Below are 19,779 nucleotides of genomic sequence, written 5' to 3'. Positions count from 1 at the left end.
TGTGGCCAAATTCATATCAATCAATCATCGTCGCCTAATTTCTGCTCAGCTTTCAATAATATATTTCTTGTTCTTAAAAATATTCTTATTCTTAAAAAATGTGTATTTGCATAAACATCCACAGTCCACTCATGATAAGAACATATATACAAAAGCATTTATACTGTTCCAAAAGTCACGTTGTTCGATTAAAAATGCCGTAACGTAGAAAAGCTCTAAGATCGCAAAATAGTAATTTATATCCGAAAAGCTTAGTGGGAAGTCGACAGCGTGAAATGAAGAGGCTATGCACGTTTCCGGTCCTAGGACGGTCTCCAGAACAAAGCTCCATTGTGAGGGAAGCTTAAGGACCGTCTGCAGTTCCCTGGCACGGTGCCCTTGCTGACCATTGCTGACCGTATGCAGGATCGACCCTGGCCCACGGTTTTCTTAATCCTCTTTCCCTCCCTCGCCCCTTCTCGGCCACTTCTCTCCGACTCTCGCCGCCTTCCACCGTCCCTGTCTTTCTTTGGAGGTCTCTTTTCTCTCTGCCGCCTCGCTTCGGGCTCCTTTTGCCTCTCCGTTGGCGCAGGGGATCCAGCTTTCTGTTCTCCGCACACGTTGCAATCAACGACAGCGGGAGGACGACACTTGTGTCGTTACTTTCTCGCCGGAGCGTGTCCCGCAGCCTCCAGATAAAGAGGCGATTCGGTTCCTGTCCTCGAACCTTGTACCATCGAACCTCGACTACAACGTGTTACCGGACTGCGGTGGTTCATGGAAATTGCGTCTCTCTACCTTTGCTTCGTCCATTTGGCTCGAAATATTATGAGGAAACTCGAAAAACCTCTCCGAAAGCGACGACACTCCATAGAAAATTGCGCAAGAGCTTTAATTTATTTATTAATGAATCTTTGATACAAGATAAGCTAGTACGTAGAGAAAAGAAAAGAGAAGAAAATATTGTCGCTTTTAAAGGTTAGTAAATCACTGTACAATATGCTGCATCGATAGTTTTAAAATTTCTAGGGACTGTTCGATTAGGTCTGTTTTTCCGTATACGGAATTAGAATGATTCATCATTCTATTAATACAATTTTTAAATCCATATGTTTTGCGACAGTTCATAGAATACAGGATACAATATTAAATATTTTGGAGCGCAGCATTCAAGAAGTATAATTGAATAATTACTGGAGATAAATACAATTCTGCAATTTTTATCCTTACTCAGTTCATATAATCTTCTGAATAAGTTGGTGGATGACAAGAAATTGGCTATTGCGGGAAATCTAAAAATGACACATGGTCCCATCTAGATCTAAACGATGGGAAAATGTCTGCCCAAGATAACACTGCATCTAATTATAAAATCATGTGACATGAAAAACATAGGATAGAGGTGCCGGTTACTGTGGGTTGACCTATTGCTATGCCTTCGATTCTTTTCCGGATATAATTAACTTTATATTAATAAAAAAAGACATTAAATTTTTTAGTGTAAAAAAATAAGAAAATTTAATGTCTTATGTATAACTTTATATTCATTTACTATCGATTTATAACTTTATATTCATCAAATAAGGCATATGACATTTTTTAATTCAGAAATAAGAGAACTAAACAAAATAAATAGAATAAAAGAATTAAAAATGGCTTGGTCAACGTTATAATTAATTCCATATTTATCGAAGAATATTAAATTCTTTTATTAAAAAATAAACAAAATAAAAGAATACTTGATTATAGCTTATTCGATACATATGAAGTTAATTATGTCCGAAAAACGAACCAAAGGCGTAGCAATTAGTTACCCTATAGTAACTGGATCCACTACCCCATACTGTTCAAGACTCCGGATTTCTATGACCAGAATTTGCACTAAATGCTCCACCTATTAGGTCGTTATTCCTACCTACTAGGATAATCGTTATTCATCCTAAACACTGAAATGTATCTCTTCAGTCACATAACACTAATTAGCAATTTCACTACCGAAATCTGCCCGCGTCTCTAGCCATCCGACGCTATTAAATTGCGTGGATTGGTCCGTAACCATAGACGCTTGTCTCGAAACGAAATTAGAATGGGCCCAGCCGCCGGACCAGGAATATTAACAATTGAAACTGATAGGATTTCCATGAGCGTCCTCGACACGGTGCGCGTACCCGACCCAGCTCCCCCCTCTACTTTCCTGACCCCCGTTTATGCTAATGAATTTCTGCGACAAGCCGCCCCCGGTTCTCATTAATCAAACAACCGAGCGTCTGGCTTCAAACGAACACGATTGAATCGAATATGTTCGCTCTTTGCGGGCCGACACGGGGTTGCAACCTGGTTTCAGAGACGCCACTGGCGCACCGTCAGGTTTCAATGGCTTTCAGAGGGTCCCTCGCATATTGAACGTGTTGCAAATCCGAAGCAACGGGGGCGGGACTGGACATCTATTATGTCTTCGGTGATCTTCGGTCGAAAAACGGATCTCGCGAGCAGTTCGAATCGTACTGTAACCTCCTCCTCATAGCCATCGATTTCGTATCGTGCTTGCAAGACTTGACCCGTGTCTCGAGAAATTGGGTTCGAAACCGGGTGACACGTTATCTTTTTATCCTAAACGTCCGCGTTCTACCTCGATCTACTTTTCGAAGAAATTCGCTTGGAAGAAATCGCTGGAAGACTTCTTCATGGATCGTTTCCGCATAGAACAATTTTCTTATTTTCCGTAGAAACATTTGTACCGATTTTTCTGCACTCGAGATTGCAGTGAACTTTGCACTCGTCGGCCGTTGAAGCGGCAGCGCGAAAGGTAGGATTTCCTACGAGCGCCAGACGTAAACGGTTGGACGCGTGCGTTCGTCGCGTTGCGACTAAACGCAACGTCCGCGCGGGAATGATGTTTTTTTAGCGGCGTTAGATGCGTGCAACCAGATGCATGACTCGTATATGATTTATGTAGGATGCGTTTATTGTTCGGTATATCGTCGTCAAGCAGCTGGAGCAGCGCGTATAAAGAAATATCTTTCTATAACGAATCGAAAATTTGCACTTTTGCTACTGTGAAAAGGAGAAGATGATGAAGAGATTGTAACGAGAATTTTGATAATGGGGAAAAGAGAGAATATTAAAGATGTGTACACACAAAGCGAGATGAAGATAGTTATTGCAACATTTCAAGAAGAAAACATTGATTGAGTGATGAGGAGACATATAGGCAGTGTTTTAGGAATAGATTCTTATTGGCAATCATTCTTCTGAACGCGGATACGGAACGTAGTTAGATCAAAGATATATTGTGGTGCGACGAATATCGAGGGCTTGAGAATGTTCGGCGCCCACATTTCTGTTGGATCAGTGATTATATTTCTCTCGGAAAAACATTTTAAAAATGTTTTTAGAAAGTTTCGATTAACCGAGAGTTAACGAGGAAACTCTCGGACCGTCTAGTTCTTGGCCGGTGTCGTTCCGAATCCGGTCGCGGACCGCAGAAACGCGATTAATTTGGTTAGCAGGTGGACGACACGGTGCGACGGGGGTGGTCAGCCCCGGGTAACATTCTAATTAATTGGGCTAATGGAATTTACATGCTGGGACGATAATGCGAACTACTGCACACTCGCCGAACAAAACTCACGAGCAACTCGGTACGTGTGAACGTGCTTTGCTTTGCTTGCTTGCTTGTTGCGTGTCGCATTAACATGCTGACTGCCGGAACTGTCATCCCGCTACACCGAAAAATCTTTGGACTCTATGTTGTCAAGGTTATACTAAATGACTTGGAGAAGGTTACAATCGTCTTTCAATGATACATTTAGAACAGAAACGAATAGATGGTATCTTCTGAAGGTAATTCGAAATGATGTCTTTGATAGTAATTTTATTGACCCTTAGTTTTCCAATGATTTTTCTAATATACCTGAAAGCAGTTCGGAGCAAACTTTGTATAATTTTCGATTTACAATAGTAAATTGAATTGAAGTAAAAAGCACGACACTTACGATTAAATAGATAATAATTGAAAAGAAATACCACTTTGTATGTATAGTGTCGCAGTATCGAGTGCAAAAGGTTTGAAGTCGTTTTAAAATTTAATATAGTGGAATGTATTATTTTGAATCAATCATGTTGCATGAACAAAGGCAGAACTTGCTGTTTAATTTATATTTCTTGCAATTGATGCAAACAATTTTTATTTTCCATAAATATTCGCAATCTAATATCAATTAACGCTAAAAGAATCGAAGTTGTTTTGGGAATAATTCCTTCAAATTTTTCGGCAGCGTGTCAGTGCCCATTAAGATTGATTAGCGTGAATGTATCATAATGGGCTACGTTGCTAAGCCGGTACAAAAGACTGTGTCGTCTACGAGCAAGAGATACGGCAATCAACGTGTCAACAACGTGCACGCGCGTGAAAAATATAGTGTAGCACGTATAAATAGAGGAGTGTGGGAGGGTGTGTCCTGAGCAGACGGCGGCGGCGGGAGGGGAGTGAGTGGGGGGGGAGGGCGGCGGTGCTAGAAAAAAATCTAGAAGCGACTAATCAGCTGAGGCCGGAGTCGCTGCGTTCGGTTCCTTTCTCTTTTCATGCTTCGCCATGCCAATCAACTCGAAGGTTTCCGTCGCGCGGAACGTGTCTTTCACTCACCCTTTTATGCAGCAGCTCGTTGCACTCCCATGCACCGCGGTGGTTTTGCCGAGCCATTGGGCCTCCGCCGCGGTCCACCTCGCGCCCGTTCGGGCTCACCATTTTCCTCTCGACTGGAACAAATTCAAAACACGGGAAAATTAAACTAGAGGGGCCGGAAAAGTTGTCCCTGTCCCGTACCAATTTTTCGTTTCGATAACCCTTCGGTTAGACAAGGTTCTCGCAGACCTCCTCGGCGCGCTAAATGTGGAAATCACTTTTTCCCATCGTTATCAGTTCCGGAGAAATTCAATTCCGAAGTGGATGTCTACGATTTCAGAATTTGAGGATGTTTCTTGCTGAAGCTATGAAAGTTATGCGAACGATTCTTGCTTAAAAAACTTCTATACTTTCTCAAATACAATGGTGTAGGCTAGACGTCTCAATTCCTACGCATCTGGATTAAAATCGTGATTACAAAAAAAAAGATTTATATGTGAATTCAGACTTAGAGATAGGTGCATATTATACATATTTTTCATATACTAAAATGTAGTATATATTTTCAATTCATGCTACAACAATTTTGAAAAGTAGTGTTACTTTTCGGGAATCATAAAAAATACTTGGTGGATATATTCGTATAAATTAGTTCTTAATTTGATTTTCTGTCGTACAAAATATGTACTATATAGTAAGAGTGTTCCATTTAGTATTAATAACGATACAAATTAAAGAGTAATAGGGTTAGATTTTACAATATGCCCGTGTTATGGACAAACACAGATTTACGGTCAAATACATTTTTCTTTACGTCACTGTAAAAATTAAATGAAATAGTTTTCTAGCGCACTAAATAAAAATCAGAACATTTAATGACAGTTTTGAAAAAGTAAAAATTGTCTTAAAAGCTTAGAAATTAAGACATCTACCATCTTGTCCAAGTTGCAAAGTAATTTGCTAATTGTGGAAGAATTTTCTCTTTTTGCTAACAGGTTTGTGACTCCTTCTACTCATTTTTCAAATCGATGAACAAAGCACAAAATTCAGCCGTAACTCAGTATTACGATAAAGGGGACAGAGTTTGCAAATATAGAGATATCAAAAAGTCTCGCCGGACTGGCAACTTTGTCTTCCAGAGGGGAAGAAAGTTGGTATCGTCGGCGGCCGCCGGATACGTGGTGCGCGCGAGCAACCCCTAATTCCCGTCGCGAGCGTATACCGAAGACTGCGAGACATCGGTAGAACGCAGTTAGGTTCGTCGGCGGTGCTGACTGAATACACGCGGGATTTCTATTATTCCTCGAACCGCTTTATGCCGCGGCGGCCCACCCCTCGCCCCGCGAGTATTTGAATAATTAACCGGAACAGCACGGCGAACTTCCGCCGTCCTTTTCAAAGCGGGAACTGGCACCGGCTCGGTCTAGGCTATCAAATCTTCGAGATTCATTCACGCGGCTCGTTTGCCGATTGGTTTGCTACCTTTTCCGAATTTTTCGGACGCGACTGCACTGTTAAAGCATCTCATTACTTTTTCAAACCTCGCGAGCCTCCGGCAACGTAGTGTACGACTTTCTGATATTTTGAAAAGATATAAATATTAAAAATATTTCTTCGCGTTCATAGGTTCAAGAATCTCCGAACAAGAGACACGCGATATTAGTTTTACGTAAAACTTAAATTTTCAAAGATCAAGGTTATTTTATTATTCACATCGAAATGCATATTTCAATCCGCTACACGATAGGGCAAGAAGAAATGTAGTTCTGTGTGGTAACTTGGTAACTCTGAAGAAAATTATGGGAAAGGAGTAATTAAAAATACACGCTATATACACTCATACATGAAAGTATTCAAACGCTTACGCTTCTAACATTCAACTAAAAATAAAATTCCGCATTTAAAATTCGCCGTAAAATTGATTTGTAAAAATAATTCAACATTACATTCAAATTTAACATTTTTGGTAGCGATGGACGTAAAAGTGACCAGAGGAAACAAACCACAGAATTAGAACCGTGAAATCTACGACTGACTATAAAACGTAATGGTGGATTTATATTGATTTGTGACTGCTTGGCATCTTTGTGTTTATCGATGATGTAATGGACAAAAAAAAGTACTTGAAAAATTTTGCAGGAAAATTTAAAAAACAGTGCATCAAATTTGAATTTACCAAACAATTACTGATTTCAGTCGGACAATGATCCGAAGCATGCCACTAAAATAGTCAAAGAAAGGATATTGTATAATGTAACGCACGTGTTGCCAGATCAATCGCAAAATCCTGATTCAAACCCCATTGAATACGTATGGAATGAAGCATTAAAACAAAATATTATTGAAATATGGTAATCAATAGATGCTGATGTTACTTCTAAGTTAGTCCACTGAATGAAAAACAGATTTAAGGTTTTTTAAAAGTAAACGGTAGATCAACTTCCTATTCAAACCTTTAATTGTTCAATTGAAATAACTATTAAATGTTCAGTTCAAATACTTTTGTGAGCCACTTCTATTACGTATTTACGATAAATGTACTCTAAAAACGGTATACGTTATATTGATGGATTATTTTCTGCTTTATGTAATCTTAAGATTCATTAGTTGAGTGTTAGAAATGTAAGTGTTCGAATAATTTCGTGTATGAGTGTGTATTACATAAAAATGATTTTTCTTGTCACAACAACTCGAAGAGATATTTAGGTGCATTTTCTTAAAAGGACCACCCTGTAGGTTATACTTTTTAGAATCTCAGTGAAGCACTATGAATTAATATCGAATGACAGAATATTTTTTAATATGTGTTTCGATGACTACTTTTTGCTACCTTTGTTTGGGATATTCGTATCTATAGAATACTCTACACAGAATTCGATAGCAAGCACGCTTCAGAAACGAAAGATTCAATTTCATTCTCAAAAGTATCCTTCTGTTCAATACGAAGAATTCAATAAAAACTGTTTCTCGTCGATAGAATTGTAAATGTTTCGAGATTACGGTAGGAAAGAGAGCATGTAAGAGAAAAAAGGGGTACATACTTGGACTATGAACTCTTATGTCACTGTCGCTAGGGCTCGAGACTCGATGGTCGTTCAAAGAAACAACCCTTAAAGGTCCAGCCGGGCTGATCAGTCGCTGAGTGGAATGACCGCCCGGAGATGTTAGCCTCAGATCCTTTAAGTTTCCTTCGCTGCTGTTCAACCTACAAACATAAAAATTCGTAATTAATTCATTTCATCCATTTTCGTATTTCATGAAATATACTCTGCTTGATGAAAGATATTTTTCATAAAGACCTACAGTTTCAGTGTTTATTAACTGTTCTCTACGCTCTTAACAGAAGTTCCCTATACCCTTAAAAGATTTGTATGCATTCATGGCACATAGAAATTTTGAAAATACAGTTAAATGTCTATATAAACAAAAATTGATTGCATTACTATTTTACATCCACCTCAAGAAATTTTGTTTGAAATTGATTTTGATGTGAAAAATCATTTTCTTCCTAAGATTTTTATGAAAAGATTCTCGACAAAGTGAATTTGCATAAAAATCCATACTCCATTAATGACAGAAGGTTGGTTATTGTTTCTTTCCAAATTCAATTAAATCGTCAGCTAGAGATTTCTAAAATCAGTGGACCTTCCAGGGAAGTTTCCCTTTCATAACAACAGATTTACGAAATAAATGGAATTGTCCCGCAACGAATAATTAAAAATTGCCCGGAGAAAAGTTTGAAAACAGAACCACTAAAAGCCAGCAGTGCATCAAGCATAAAACTGTACAGTGCATTTTGTCTAGTTTCGTGGGCTTTCATAATTACCGCGGGGTGAATAACCCTGTGAAAAATTCGACTCACATGGAGGGCGAGCTGGTGCCGATGTCCGCGATGCTGGCGGCCCTGAGGATCTGCGAGTTGACGGTTATATCGTTGTCCGACTGCCTGACCGACTGAGGGGTGGACTGATGGAGCGGAAGGGGTTGCCGGTGCGAGGCGTTGCCCCTCGACAGAGGAAGGGTTGACACGCCGGTCGGTGCCGGCGGCAGTGTCTGCGCCTGTGTCTGCGCCTGTACCTGCACCGGTGCCTGCGTCTGCGACAGCGTCTGTGCCTGCGACAGCGACTGTGTTTTCTGTGCCAACTGCGACGTGCTGACTGCCCTCGGCGGAAGCGGGTCCCTCCCTATCACCGACCCGGATCCGGAAGCTGCGAACAAAATATTTCACTCGATAAAAACAACCCTACGTTCCCCACCCTCGCCGACCTCTCTCTACCTTCCCTGAAAAATTTATCGCCCTCGGCTACGCCCGCGAGAACCGCTCGTGAATCTTTAACCTACGCTGAATGTTTAGAGCCGAGAGACCTCGCCATGCTCCGGTACGTTCCACGACGACGTCGCGGGGAAACAATGTTTGCGAATTTCCGCGTCGCCTCACCACCTGCTCGATATTCCACGAACCCTGGCAAGAAGTGCTCGATCGCCCTTTAAATGCAATAACTTCTTTGGGACCGGATTAAATAACTTGAAACTGCTTTCAAATATTAAAGAAACTAGTTTGCTGCAATATTCTAAAATTTTGTTATTCCTGGGAATAGGGAACAGAATTTTGCAACTTGCTTTTTACTTTCGCCGTCTGAGCATGAAATGAAAATTTAAAGAATTCGTTTTATAGATATCGATTACTTGTACGCACGAAAACTTCATTGAAATCAGTTTAAAAAAACTGCGATTTTCAGGATCTTTAATTGCTTGTAACTCATAACAACGCGAACCAATTTCGATGAAATTTTCAATATGCGTATAAGTTATCAAGATCTATAAAATGTATTTTTTAAATTTTCTGTATAGGTTCAGAATAAAAGAGTTAGGAAACGAAAGTTCCAATCTCCCTTTGTCGCTCTAAGCGATAATAAAATTAAAAAATAGTCCGTTTAACATTTAAAAAAATATTCAAGTCATTTAGGTCAACTCTGGAACAATACTTTTGCATAGAGCATATGAAAATGGCAATCGCCAGTCTCGCCAGTTATTAAATAATTCTCGCGGATATTCGATGCAGTCACTAGACGAGGGTGATATCGAAGTAATTCGAGCGACCCGATGTAAATCAAAGTTCGACCAGTTCGAACAAACGAGTCGTATACATTTCCAATAATTCGTATTGTATTCGTAGCCTTGCGGACCTTGATACGTATTGCAATTCGAGTGTTCGACGGCGCACGAGTTGAATTTTTCCGGTCTAATTTAGGCGTATTGATTTTCAATATCAGCGACGATGAAGTTCTCTCTCCCGGCGCACGGAAATGAACTATAATTACCATTGAATTCAATACGCCGGATTCGTTTAGACGCATTTCCGAAATAGCGAGCGCGTTTCCACGCGCAAATCGTCCGCCATTATTCCATCTCGCGCGAAACAAATGCCCGGAAACGTTCCATCTAATCGCATCCACGGCCCGATCGATTATTCAATTGTACCAGACAATAGGAAATTCGCGATTTTTCGTTTAACCTTTTCTCCCAAAATATAGAACGGGTTTTCGCAATAGTATTTCGAAAATTGAGAGCCAATCACATTTTCCAATGGAATCGCCTCTTCTAATCGATAGGCAGTGGACTTTTATATAAAATAAAAAAAAACCGTGTCAACATTTATTTTACGTGTTATTAATTTTAATTAGCTGAACATAATACGACAGTTCTTTCTAAAATCAGCAATTTATTAATTACTATTTCTTCGCTATTTTATTTCTTATTGTTAAAGCTATTATTACTATTATTTTTGATTAATATTACCAACCACGCAAAATAATCTCTATAGAGATTAAAATTGCTCTAAATAAAAGAAAATACCAATTATTGCTTCTTGCAATAATTTGCAAATTCTTTTAAAAATTTTCGCAACGAGGCAATTTTTAACGTTTATATACATCAATAGATGTATTATTAGTGGTAATAGTATGCTTATTATTGTTACTCTTATTATCAAAAGCGATCGAACGAAATTTGGAACACTATAATATATTCATGGAACATAGAAACGCTGTTATATAAATTCACCGCCTTTGCTGCGACCGATGCAGTTGATGCAATCGATGCATCAGCGGTCGATTCATGATATTAATGATTTCCGCAAAGAGAATCGGTGTTGCGAATCGTACTGGTAACTCCGGAATAGTTCTTAATAAAGCCATTAGCTCTCCATCGGCGCGCCGGTGCATTCCGGAACAATGCAGCTGCCCGATCGAGCAAACGATCGTTTACCCGCGCGTTCAAGAAACACAAGCGCGCGTTACATGCTAATTATAATCGGATACCATTAGCGGGGACGATCGTGCGAGCATTTAGTTCGCCAGCACAACGTTCCTTCACGACTGTATCTCGTTTTCCATTGAATCGGCGAACACCCGGCCGCGTCACGGTTCCGCGACAGAACCCGCGAACGAAATGGCGCGACGCTGCATCCGCGGCTGCTATCTTCGGTTCTCGGAAAAACGATGCAATCGCAGGACTTTCACTGCAAGAATTTCCTGCTCGCACTTTGGACCGATCGCGCCATTATTTATATGCCGGCTGTTGCATTCGTCGGCGCATCTATCGAAGAAACAATCGCCGCGCTCGAGCGATTGTGTGTCAAATCAGAATTCGCTGGTACAATCACAGAGCTCGGCTGCGTTACTTACTCGAAAGCACAAATATTTTTCGCAATTTTTCAAACTCTGATTGCAAAAACTTCGGAAGTCAAAATGGTATATATACATATATATCGAATAAGTGAGATTTCTATTAGTAATAGTTTTAGGATTTTAATTTTTTACCCTCGAAGCCATTTAATCTGTAAATCTGAAATAAAATTTCTGGCTTATGGTATTTCGATTTTATGTAACAAAGTGCACTTTTATGCATAAGAAATTGATTTTTGTGGCTCATATTAACAGTTTCACTATTTAACTATCTTTTAGATTTAAATTTTGTTGGTATAAAAATTATCTGGGGACGTGATGGTACAATTTTGGTAGTGCCTCAGAGTCACCACCAGAGTACAAAGGTTAAGATAAAGTATGGAAAAAATTCTTATAGAATATCTAGCTTTAATACTTAGCTTAAAATAATACTGCTTGTACGTGCAATAAAGCAACGTATTATAATCAAAGTATTAAATTACTATGAGATCGCGGATAAAAATAAATTCTTTTCTTAGAATTATTTCAATACATAAATTGCAGTATAAATAAATACATTACTAAATTCATCTTGTGTCTTGAGAATTTCATATCTCGCTGCCTATTTTTACCATAAATTTATAAAATCTGCAGTCGATTTATCACATCGGTGGATCTCTATTCAGAGTATTCCCTTAGCTTTGAAGTGGCCGTAACAACAAGCCGCTTGAGCCAAGTACAACAAAGACATCGATGATTAAAGAGTGTACCGCGCATTTTATTTCCACCGATGCATTTGTATGCGTTCCGTGTATTTAAAATTACCTTAAACTGGTCCGCAATCGCCGCCGCAGGAACAACGACAAAGCTTCGAGATTCAAAAAGCAACCGATGAACCCGCGTTAGAACAAACACGGAATGCGGCGCATCGAACGCGAGAAATAAATGTCCACGTTACAAATGCACATATTTTCGGGTTTCGTGCATCCGGTCCGATATTTTCGGGCAACATTCGACGCACGTGGCGCGAAGCCAGCGAGTTTCCAATCAATGGCGAATCTGCGCGCAACAAACTCAAATTCAATTTCAAAATTCCGTGCCAGGAACAATGATGGCTGATCAGCGGGGAGGGATGCGGGTCGAGGGTGGATCTACATTCCAGCATGGATCATCCGACCCGATTCCGGCTAGAGAGGATCGTAGATCAAGGGATGCTCCCGAGCGATATCGCTATTCCGCCGAATCTTGGTTCCACCGAGCCGGCAAACTATTCGGCGAACGTGATCGAGCCCGATTAAACGAACGCTCGATTGTTCCGGTTAATTGGCAAGCATGCGGCGTGATCGGCCTGAAAAATTAGGTATTGCACGGAAACCGAGAACGTTCCAATTTATCTACGTTTAAATGATACCGGAGAGTTTACCAAATACAATGGCGTACACCATTATGGAATCATGTGATTCTGAGTCAATTAAAATAATCGTTGAAGGTGAATATTCAAATTACAATTGGTTCTGGGAATGATAGAATAATTTCACTTTACACTATACAACTTTTAATCAATTCTTTTATTGATTAAGAAAGGCTTAGTATTCTCTTTTACGACATAACTAACATGATTCAACTTGATAAAACAATACAACGGTTAGAGGACGATTTAATTATATTATTAGTAGAGAACGATTAAATCATATCGGATATAAAATAGAAAACTAATTGTCAGATTGATCTTTGTGTTCAGTATGTCTATTGAAATTTAACGTATGGTAATGTGACGTTAAACGCGTGCATGGCGTGCATTTAGCTTTTAGGCAAAGCTAGAATAATTTATTGCTTCATATTTTTCTAAATATAATTCCAGTTATTTGTTTTCACTTTACTGATCGGTAGCCTATGAATTGGTTTTTTAAACACGAATATTATAATACAATTTTTTAAATATTAGTAACCTCAAACGATTAATAAAATAAATAAAATAGACAAAATAAATATTGTTTAATGATATTGTTATGGACATATAGAACTGTTGGTAGATTAAAATACCCTATAATAATAGAAATGACTGGTCGGTAAAGTTTTAAGAATGATTTTATTAATTTAAACTTTCAACTAGGGAAGGAATAATGGTAATACTAACGATACGGAGACAATTAGACGGCAAGTCATCACTGATTGATACGAAGTTAATTCGACTTAATAAAAAGTCAATTTTTCTTGAAGTCGCTATTATTGATGTTGTCGTCGAAGTTGTAATATTGTTACGAATATCTCCTGATATCGAGATATCGAAAGTTCATCGTGGCGTCGTTGCTTGATGGGCGTCGTAACAAGAACAAGTCAGAGTTGGGAGAGATGCCGTGGTGAACGGTCGGAAAGATAAGTTCTCCTCTTTTCCCGAATAAAGAGTTTTTGTTGACATAATAGTCTGGACAATATTGTTTAATATGTCCAGACTGCGTTCAAGCAATAATATATACGTCACTACCATACAGGGTGTCCCGGAAATCGTAGTACAACCGGGCATGGGGTGATTCTACATTAAAAAAGAAGAAAATATTTTGGTATAACATTTTTTCATCCGGTGCTCCGTTTTCGTGATAATTGACTTCAAAGTTCGTTCTACTTGTGAACCATTTAATACAATTTGCTTGTCGTGTACTTCACTGCTCTGTCTGTCTCTGTTCGGGATAGTGTTTACAAACAGTGATAGTTGTGCGATTGAAACAATACAAAGTGTGTCTACTGATTACTCATTTTTTATTCTTTTTTACTACTTACCATTACAATGCTACAATAATTGTTGAAAATGTCCTCCTTGCTGCTCCATACATAAGTTTGCTCGATGAATTAATGACATTCGGACGTTGTTGGAAGTTGTCATCGCTTTTTAATTTTTCGAATGCGATAGTAATCTTATGTTTCAAATGTGTAACATTTGAAATAGCGTTCATGTTATAAACTTGTTCTTTGATATGACCCGATATAAGTTGAACGAACTTTGAAGTCGATTATCACGAAAACGGAGCTCCGCATGAAAAAATGTTATACCAAAATATTTTCTTCTTTTTCGATGTAGAATCACCACCGACCTGGTTGTACTACGATTTCCGGGACACCCTGTATATCATAACGTCATTATACACTACTATCGTAGCGATATGAAGTCAGCTCGACACACACGATCGCTACAATGTTAAACCACATTTGACGTAAACTTGCCACTCCAAAGAATTAACTGTTGTTGGAATACTAAAATCCTACGAAAATTTTATCCGTGTTCAAACTACAGGGAACACTTTACCGAGTCCAATGAAATGAATTTTTATGAAATTATTCGGCTCGAAAGATTCGCAAACGACGGTCAAAGCGAAAAAGCGAAATGACGTTGGATTCCTTAATTTCGCGGATAAAAAGCGGTTCGTTTGACAAAAATATTAGACGGTAGATCCACTTGTCGAGAAGAAAAGGAGCGCTCCATATCGGAAATTCATCTCGGTCCGAGAACAAAGGAAAAATCCTTCCTTCTTTCGAATCGCGGTCGCGCGAACAAAAAATTTCATTGTACGCGGGGGAGGGTTTGTACGGCGCGGCACCGCCGGAAGAAGAATGTTAACCGAACAAAGAGGGGCCCGGGGCGAGTACAAATCAGAGGAAAAAGCGGTCGCGTCGAAGATGCACTTGAAAAACTCAATTTCCCGTATTGTCGCGGGAAATTGGGTTAGTGGCCCCTCTTCGGGAAACAGTGTCTCTTCTTCTCCCAAGAAAAACGCGAACGAGCGATGAATACTTGAAAAGATCCTCCCGTCATTTGCCTTTGACCGAAAGACAATTTTTTCTGTTCGCGTTATCTTAATCGTTGATGCCTCGACAGTTCTCCACGACGATTATCTTAGGAGAAGTGTAAAATTAACCGAGCAACGACAGTCTTAATGAGAGGTAAAAAATTACTTTCTGAAGCTTTAATAAATGTGTTTGAATTGTGCAATACTTATCTGGTTACACGGTATATTTCTCGGTCTGAGGAAAATGATAAAAGAACCCCTAAATGCACATCCAAGGGATATAATACGATTTTTACGCTTCCTTAAACTGCTACAATCTCTTCGAAAAGTACGTAAGTTATTCCAATTAAAAAGCAGTTGAAAAGTAATAGAAAGTGCATGCTTCCCAACAAGTTAACTATTGAAACGAGTATAGTCATCATGAAGAAACGATATTTTCTATTTACGAAAAGTATACACGCTAGAACAGGCAACTGTTCCGGTTAAAATGGAACATTCGCGATAATGAGTAGCTCAATTTCAGTTCTGATTACAATTTCACGTTAATTCGGTGTATTGCGATTTAATCCAGCTACGGGACACACCGGTCTCTCTCTACTGGAAAATTTAATAGCTAGTCATATTGACACAGTCCTTAATTGTCTAACAGTAGTCTCGACATGCACCGCTACCATCAGACTATTAAGGATTACATGGATATCACTCGCTACTAAATTTTCCAGGTGTGCTTTGCTCTGACTCCGGCTTCAGGTCAATTTTGTAATAGAAGCCAGATAGTTGCAAAGGGAACAAAAATGATGCGACGATACTCCAAAGTTTTATATCTGTGAAACGATGCAACATACGCGTAAGTCAATTGTATTTCGCCCAGTCGCCGGCGTGACATTCCTATTTTCCGTAAATATCGTCGGAAGGAAATCGTTCGCGCCGCGGGATGCACTCGAGCGGAATGCGTTTAATACCGGAACTAGCCACTGCGTTGAACGATTGTCACCATCCCGCTCGCTTTGCCTTCAATGGAATGCGTAGCGACGCGTTATGAGCGTCAACGATTCGCTCCGCGGCCAATTCCATTGTTTTTGCGGCCACGGCTGCTTGAGTTCTTGCTGTCCTTTCGACTGGTCGGCTATCATTCTTTCTTTGCCGACAAATTTCGGATTTCATCCGTTCCCTTCCACCTCTGTTCGCGCTGCCTCTATGTATATTGCGGAATGTGGCCATCGCAGATCGCAGAATCTGCACATTCTACATTCTACGGTGACTCGTATTAACACTTACACGACCGCATATAACTTTCCGTAGACTTGCTTTCTGAACCGGCAATTTTGCTCGTTTGGAAATGAAGAACAAATACATATTTTTATATGTATTTTATATTATATTTTAATAGCCTTGCAACTAATACAGTGCAACAAAATAAGTTTAGTAATTTCGCAGGGAATATAATTTTGAGAGAGAGAGAGAGAGAGAGCAGATAAAAATGAGAAATCTCGTTGCAGGTCTTTTACGTCTCAGCATAGAAATACGAGAAATCTCGTGACTTTACGTTTAATTGTTAACAGTTGGACAACTTTCAGAACACAATAGCCGTCTTAAAATTCAACAAAACGACTTGAATATGTTCGACATGTTATTTCACGATAATTTACTGCACAATCACTAAAATGATTTTCTTTTATTATATTAGTAACTAATGGAGATTACTGATTTGTAGCGCTGGGAATAATAGATTTTTGAAGTAGTAAATAAACTAATATTAAGAATAAAATCACTAAACCTACCTCCGCTGATCAAATGACTGGCTGCACATGTGCGATTTTATAATTATTAAAGTAGTAGATCCGATTCTATTAAAAATCGCTGAAATCTATCTCTTTATTCAGGTACGCATTATTATAAAAATTGTACAGTACTCAAATAAACTCAATTTTGTAATTTTTATAAGCCAATGCCTGTTTTAAGGTAGCTTTAGTGTTAATTAAGAGATAATTCAGCTATCGACGGCTAGGTAACGCCACTTAATGCTTCGCTAAAAGGATAAGGGATCGTCAATTACAAAACAAATAGCTGTTACATAAAAAGGTGAACGAAACAAATTCACGTACTATTGCTCGCAGGACAAGCGTGTGCCACATAACTGAGTCGTTGTTCGAAGCGACAGCGGCAACGAATCGGTACAATTACGGGCGGGCAGAGTTTCCTAATCGTTCTTAATCATAGTACATTGTACGATACTTTGTCTACAAGCGGCGTACGTTTCGCAATTTCTTGTTAGGAACGTCGGGCGTTCGACTCCAGAAATTGCGAGAGCCGTTTAAGAACGTTTTCCGCAATCATTCCCCTTCGCGTTTGGAACGCAGCGTCCGTTCTTAATTCGTCGCAGGCATAATTCCGGCTGAGCGGAATCCATTCGCGGCAGAAAATCTGTGCGAAGTGACTCGTCCGGAGACGAAGAGCGACGAGGCCGACGCGGCGCCGAAATTCCAGCTGGCGAATCTTCGGGCTCGCGCGAGTGCTGAAGTAGACGCGCGCGTGTCGCGGCATCCGGAGACACCCGATGCCAAGTGGAAGTAGCAAATAAGGGGAAGATGGACGGAATAGGAGGATGGGAGAACTTAAACGTCGGGGGACGTAATTGAATCTCACGGTGGCGGGCTGTTAGCGGCGGCGAGCAAGCATAATGAGCGACCGGATGTTTCGCGGACATGGGAACGGCGCGAGACGAAATAGAACGGAACTTGGCGAGCTGCGAACGTCTGACGGGGGAATTACCGCAGGAACCGCCTCGTTTGAAAACAGACCGGCCCGGAGACACGGGAAGGGACAATTTATCGCGTGCAATTACCCCGGCGAGGCGACTACTCGACGAAACCAGGCCAGTCGCGTTCCCTCTTACGTAAGGAGAATGATTACGCGTTAAACAGCCCCGCCTGCTGCCCACTGGTCGCCAAATCTTTCGCGAGATGTAACCCGATCCCACTCTTTTCCATCTCGTCTTCTTCGGTCTTGGTTCTAAATCGTAGTTAACCCGGCAGCTAGAGATCCCACCTCTAGTTTCGTTCAACATGTACAAATTTTCCATTAACATTGCCACTTTAAATCGATTTTACGCTTTACATTTTAGTCTACCATTTATTATTTTATTAGCAATTGGTATTCATTTATTTCTTACATTTAACTGCTTCTAGTAAACCGTTAGGGACTAGTAACAAATATTTCTTAATTTTATGTAATCGATTTCTTATTACCTTTTTATTTTTATTATTTCTAATATTTCTTATTACCTATTTATTATTTCTTAATAATAATTATCATTATTATTATAGTATCCCTATATTTGTTCAGACGCTGGTAATTTAATTTTAGCAAACCCCATAGTCGCATCTGAACATAGTAAAGTGATATTTTTTAATTGCGTATACAATTTAACGAATCAATACAAATACATTTGGAGGCGTTATTGCTCTATTTATATCAATCTTAATTCCAATATAACTCACAATATCGAATCAAATTCAATAACTACGATTCGTTCAACAGGAACCCACTATACCTAGACGCAATAGCGTTGCAATAATTACAATGAAAACGTATTCATTCTACAAGGCGTTTTAGGTTTAAACCGTCGTAGTATCTGAGGCATAAATTTGGTACTGTGTAGCGAACAAATTGTTCGTCCGGAAGAATGTTAGCACTCCAAAGAGATATTTACTTCTAAAGTTATTAAGAGCTAAGAATTTACAAGATCTCAATATTGATTTACCTCGTTCATACTACAAATAAAAGAGATAAAATGAAAATAAAAAATTAAAAAATTATAAAAACAAATTTGTATACTATATTATATACATTTACCCTATAATAAGAAGGCTTAGTACACCCAAGAATATGTATCCGTATAAAATGTTCCTTTTTTGTAATTAAGCGTAAAAATTATTTCATTTCACTGTAAAAAAATCAACCGAGCAATCCCTGTTGCATTTTATTGTGTATAAAATACATTGGTACAAGTTGCATAACACGATGCACAAATAGAGTATTCTAAATATGAAGATCAATTTTTATCAAGATCTATCCAGTAAATTAAACTCTGTTAAGGACTGCAAGGGTTACGAAAGCAATTGCTATGGTAAATCCTGTCTTCTTTAAGCGTATACATCGACGAGTAAGATGTCCTGCTTTACTACGACTTTCATAAGCATTACTGCGACGAGGAAATTGATGTTATCCTCCGCATAAACGAGCGCTGGAATTTAAAAACTCGATGCTCCAAAAATCGCTGCTTTATATAAATAGCCGGCAGAAGTATACCGCATGGAAATATTCCGCGAAAAATTTAGAATTCCAGTTGAAAACCAGTACACGGATAATTTTTCTGTGGCCTTAAGAGTGCCCCCCGGCCAGCCGCAGCAGGGTTAACAGAGCTAACGGATTATCTTGAGAGCTGTACATTCGTTGGAACACCTCGAGCCTTCGAGGAATCCGTGTCACGCACGCGTTTTATGATTCTCCGAAGGGAAACGAGCCGAGTTTCCCCGACAAAAGGAGGAAACCCGAAATTCCTGTTGGTTCGCCGATGCACTAAACCACGATGAATCCGAGAGTCTCGGCTCGCCTCGCCCGGCCACGAGGAACGTAAAATATTTATTACGACTGGCCGCAAACTGCGGTTCTTCTACCTTTTCACAATCCCCCATAATAAAAAGACGAGGAAGAGTCCCGAGGGAGA

The 19,779-nt window shown here is 39.5% G+C and overlaps 1 protein-coding gene across 7 annotated transcripts in view; it reads right to left on the bottom strand.

The window, feature by feature from the left end:
* The window catches only part of LOC144478415 (uncharacterized), a 248,983-nt gene that overhangs the window by 31,409 nt on the left and 197,795 nt on the right, over nucleotides 1-19,779 (bottom strand). For all 7 annotated transcript variants that reach the window (XR_013495341.1, XM_078196269.1, XM_078196275.1 and 4 more), the window contains 3 exons: nucleotides 8,466-8,811; nucleotides 7,645-7,808; nucleotides 4,625-4,737 (listed from right to left, as the gene is read on the bottom strand). Coding sequence is in view for 6 of the 7 variants with exons in the window: in XM_078196269.1 (XP_078052395.1) it covers nucleotides 4,625-4,737; nucleotides 7,645-7,808; nucleotides 8,466-8,811 (623 nt within the window). In the remaining variant the exon portion in view is untranslated. The remainder of the gene's footprint in view (nucleotides 1-4,624; nucleotides 4,738-7,644; nucleotides 7,809-8,465; nucleotides 8,812-19,779) is intronic.

This window comes from Augochlora pura, chromosome 2 (genome assembly GCF_028453695.1).
Source record: "Augochlora pura isolate Apur16 chromosome 2, APUR_v2.2.1, whole genome shotgun sequence".
In the NCBI taxonomy this organism is placed as follows: Eukaryota; Metazoa; Arthropoda; class Insecta; order Hymenoptera; family Halictidae; genus Augochlora; species Augochlora pura.
Note: the sequence above shows the minus strand (reverse complement) of the source record. Positions and strands in the feature narration are given on the sequence as shown.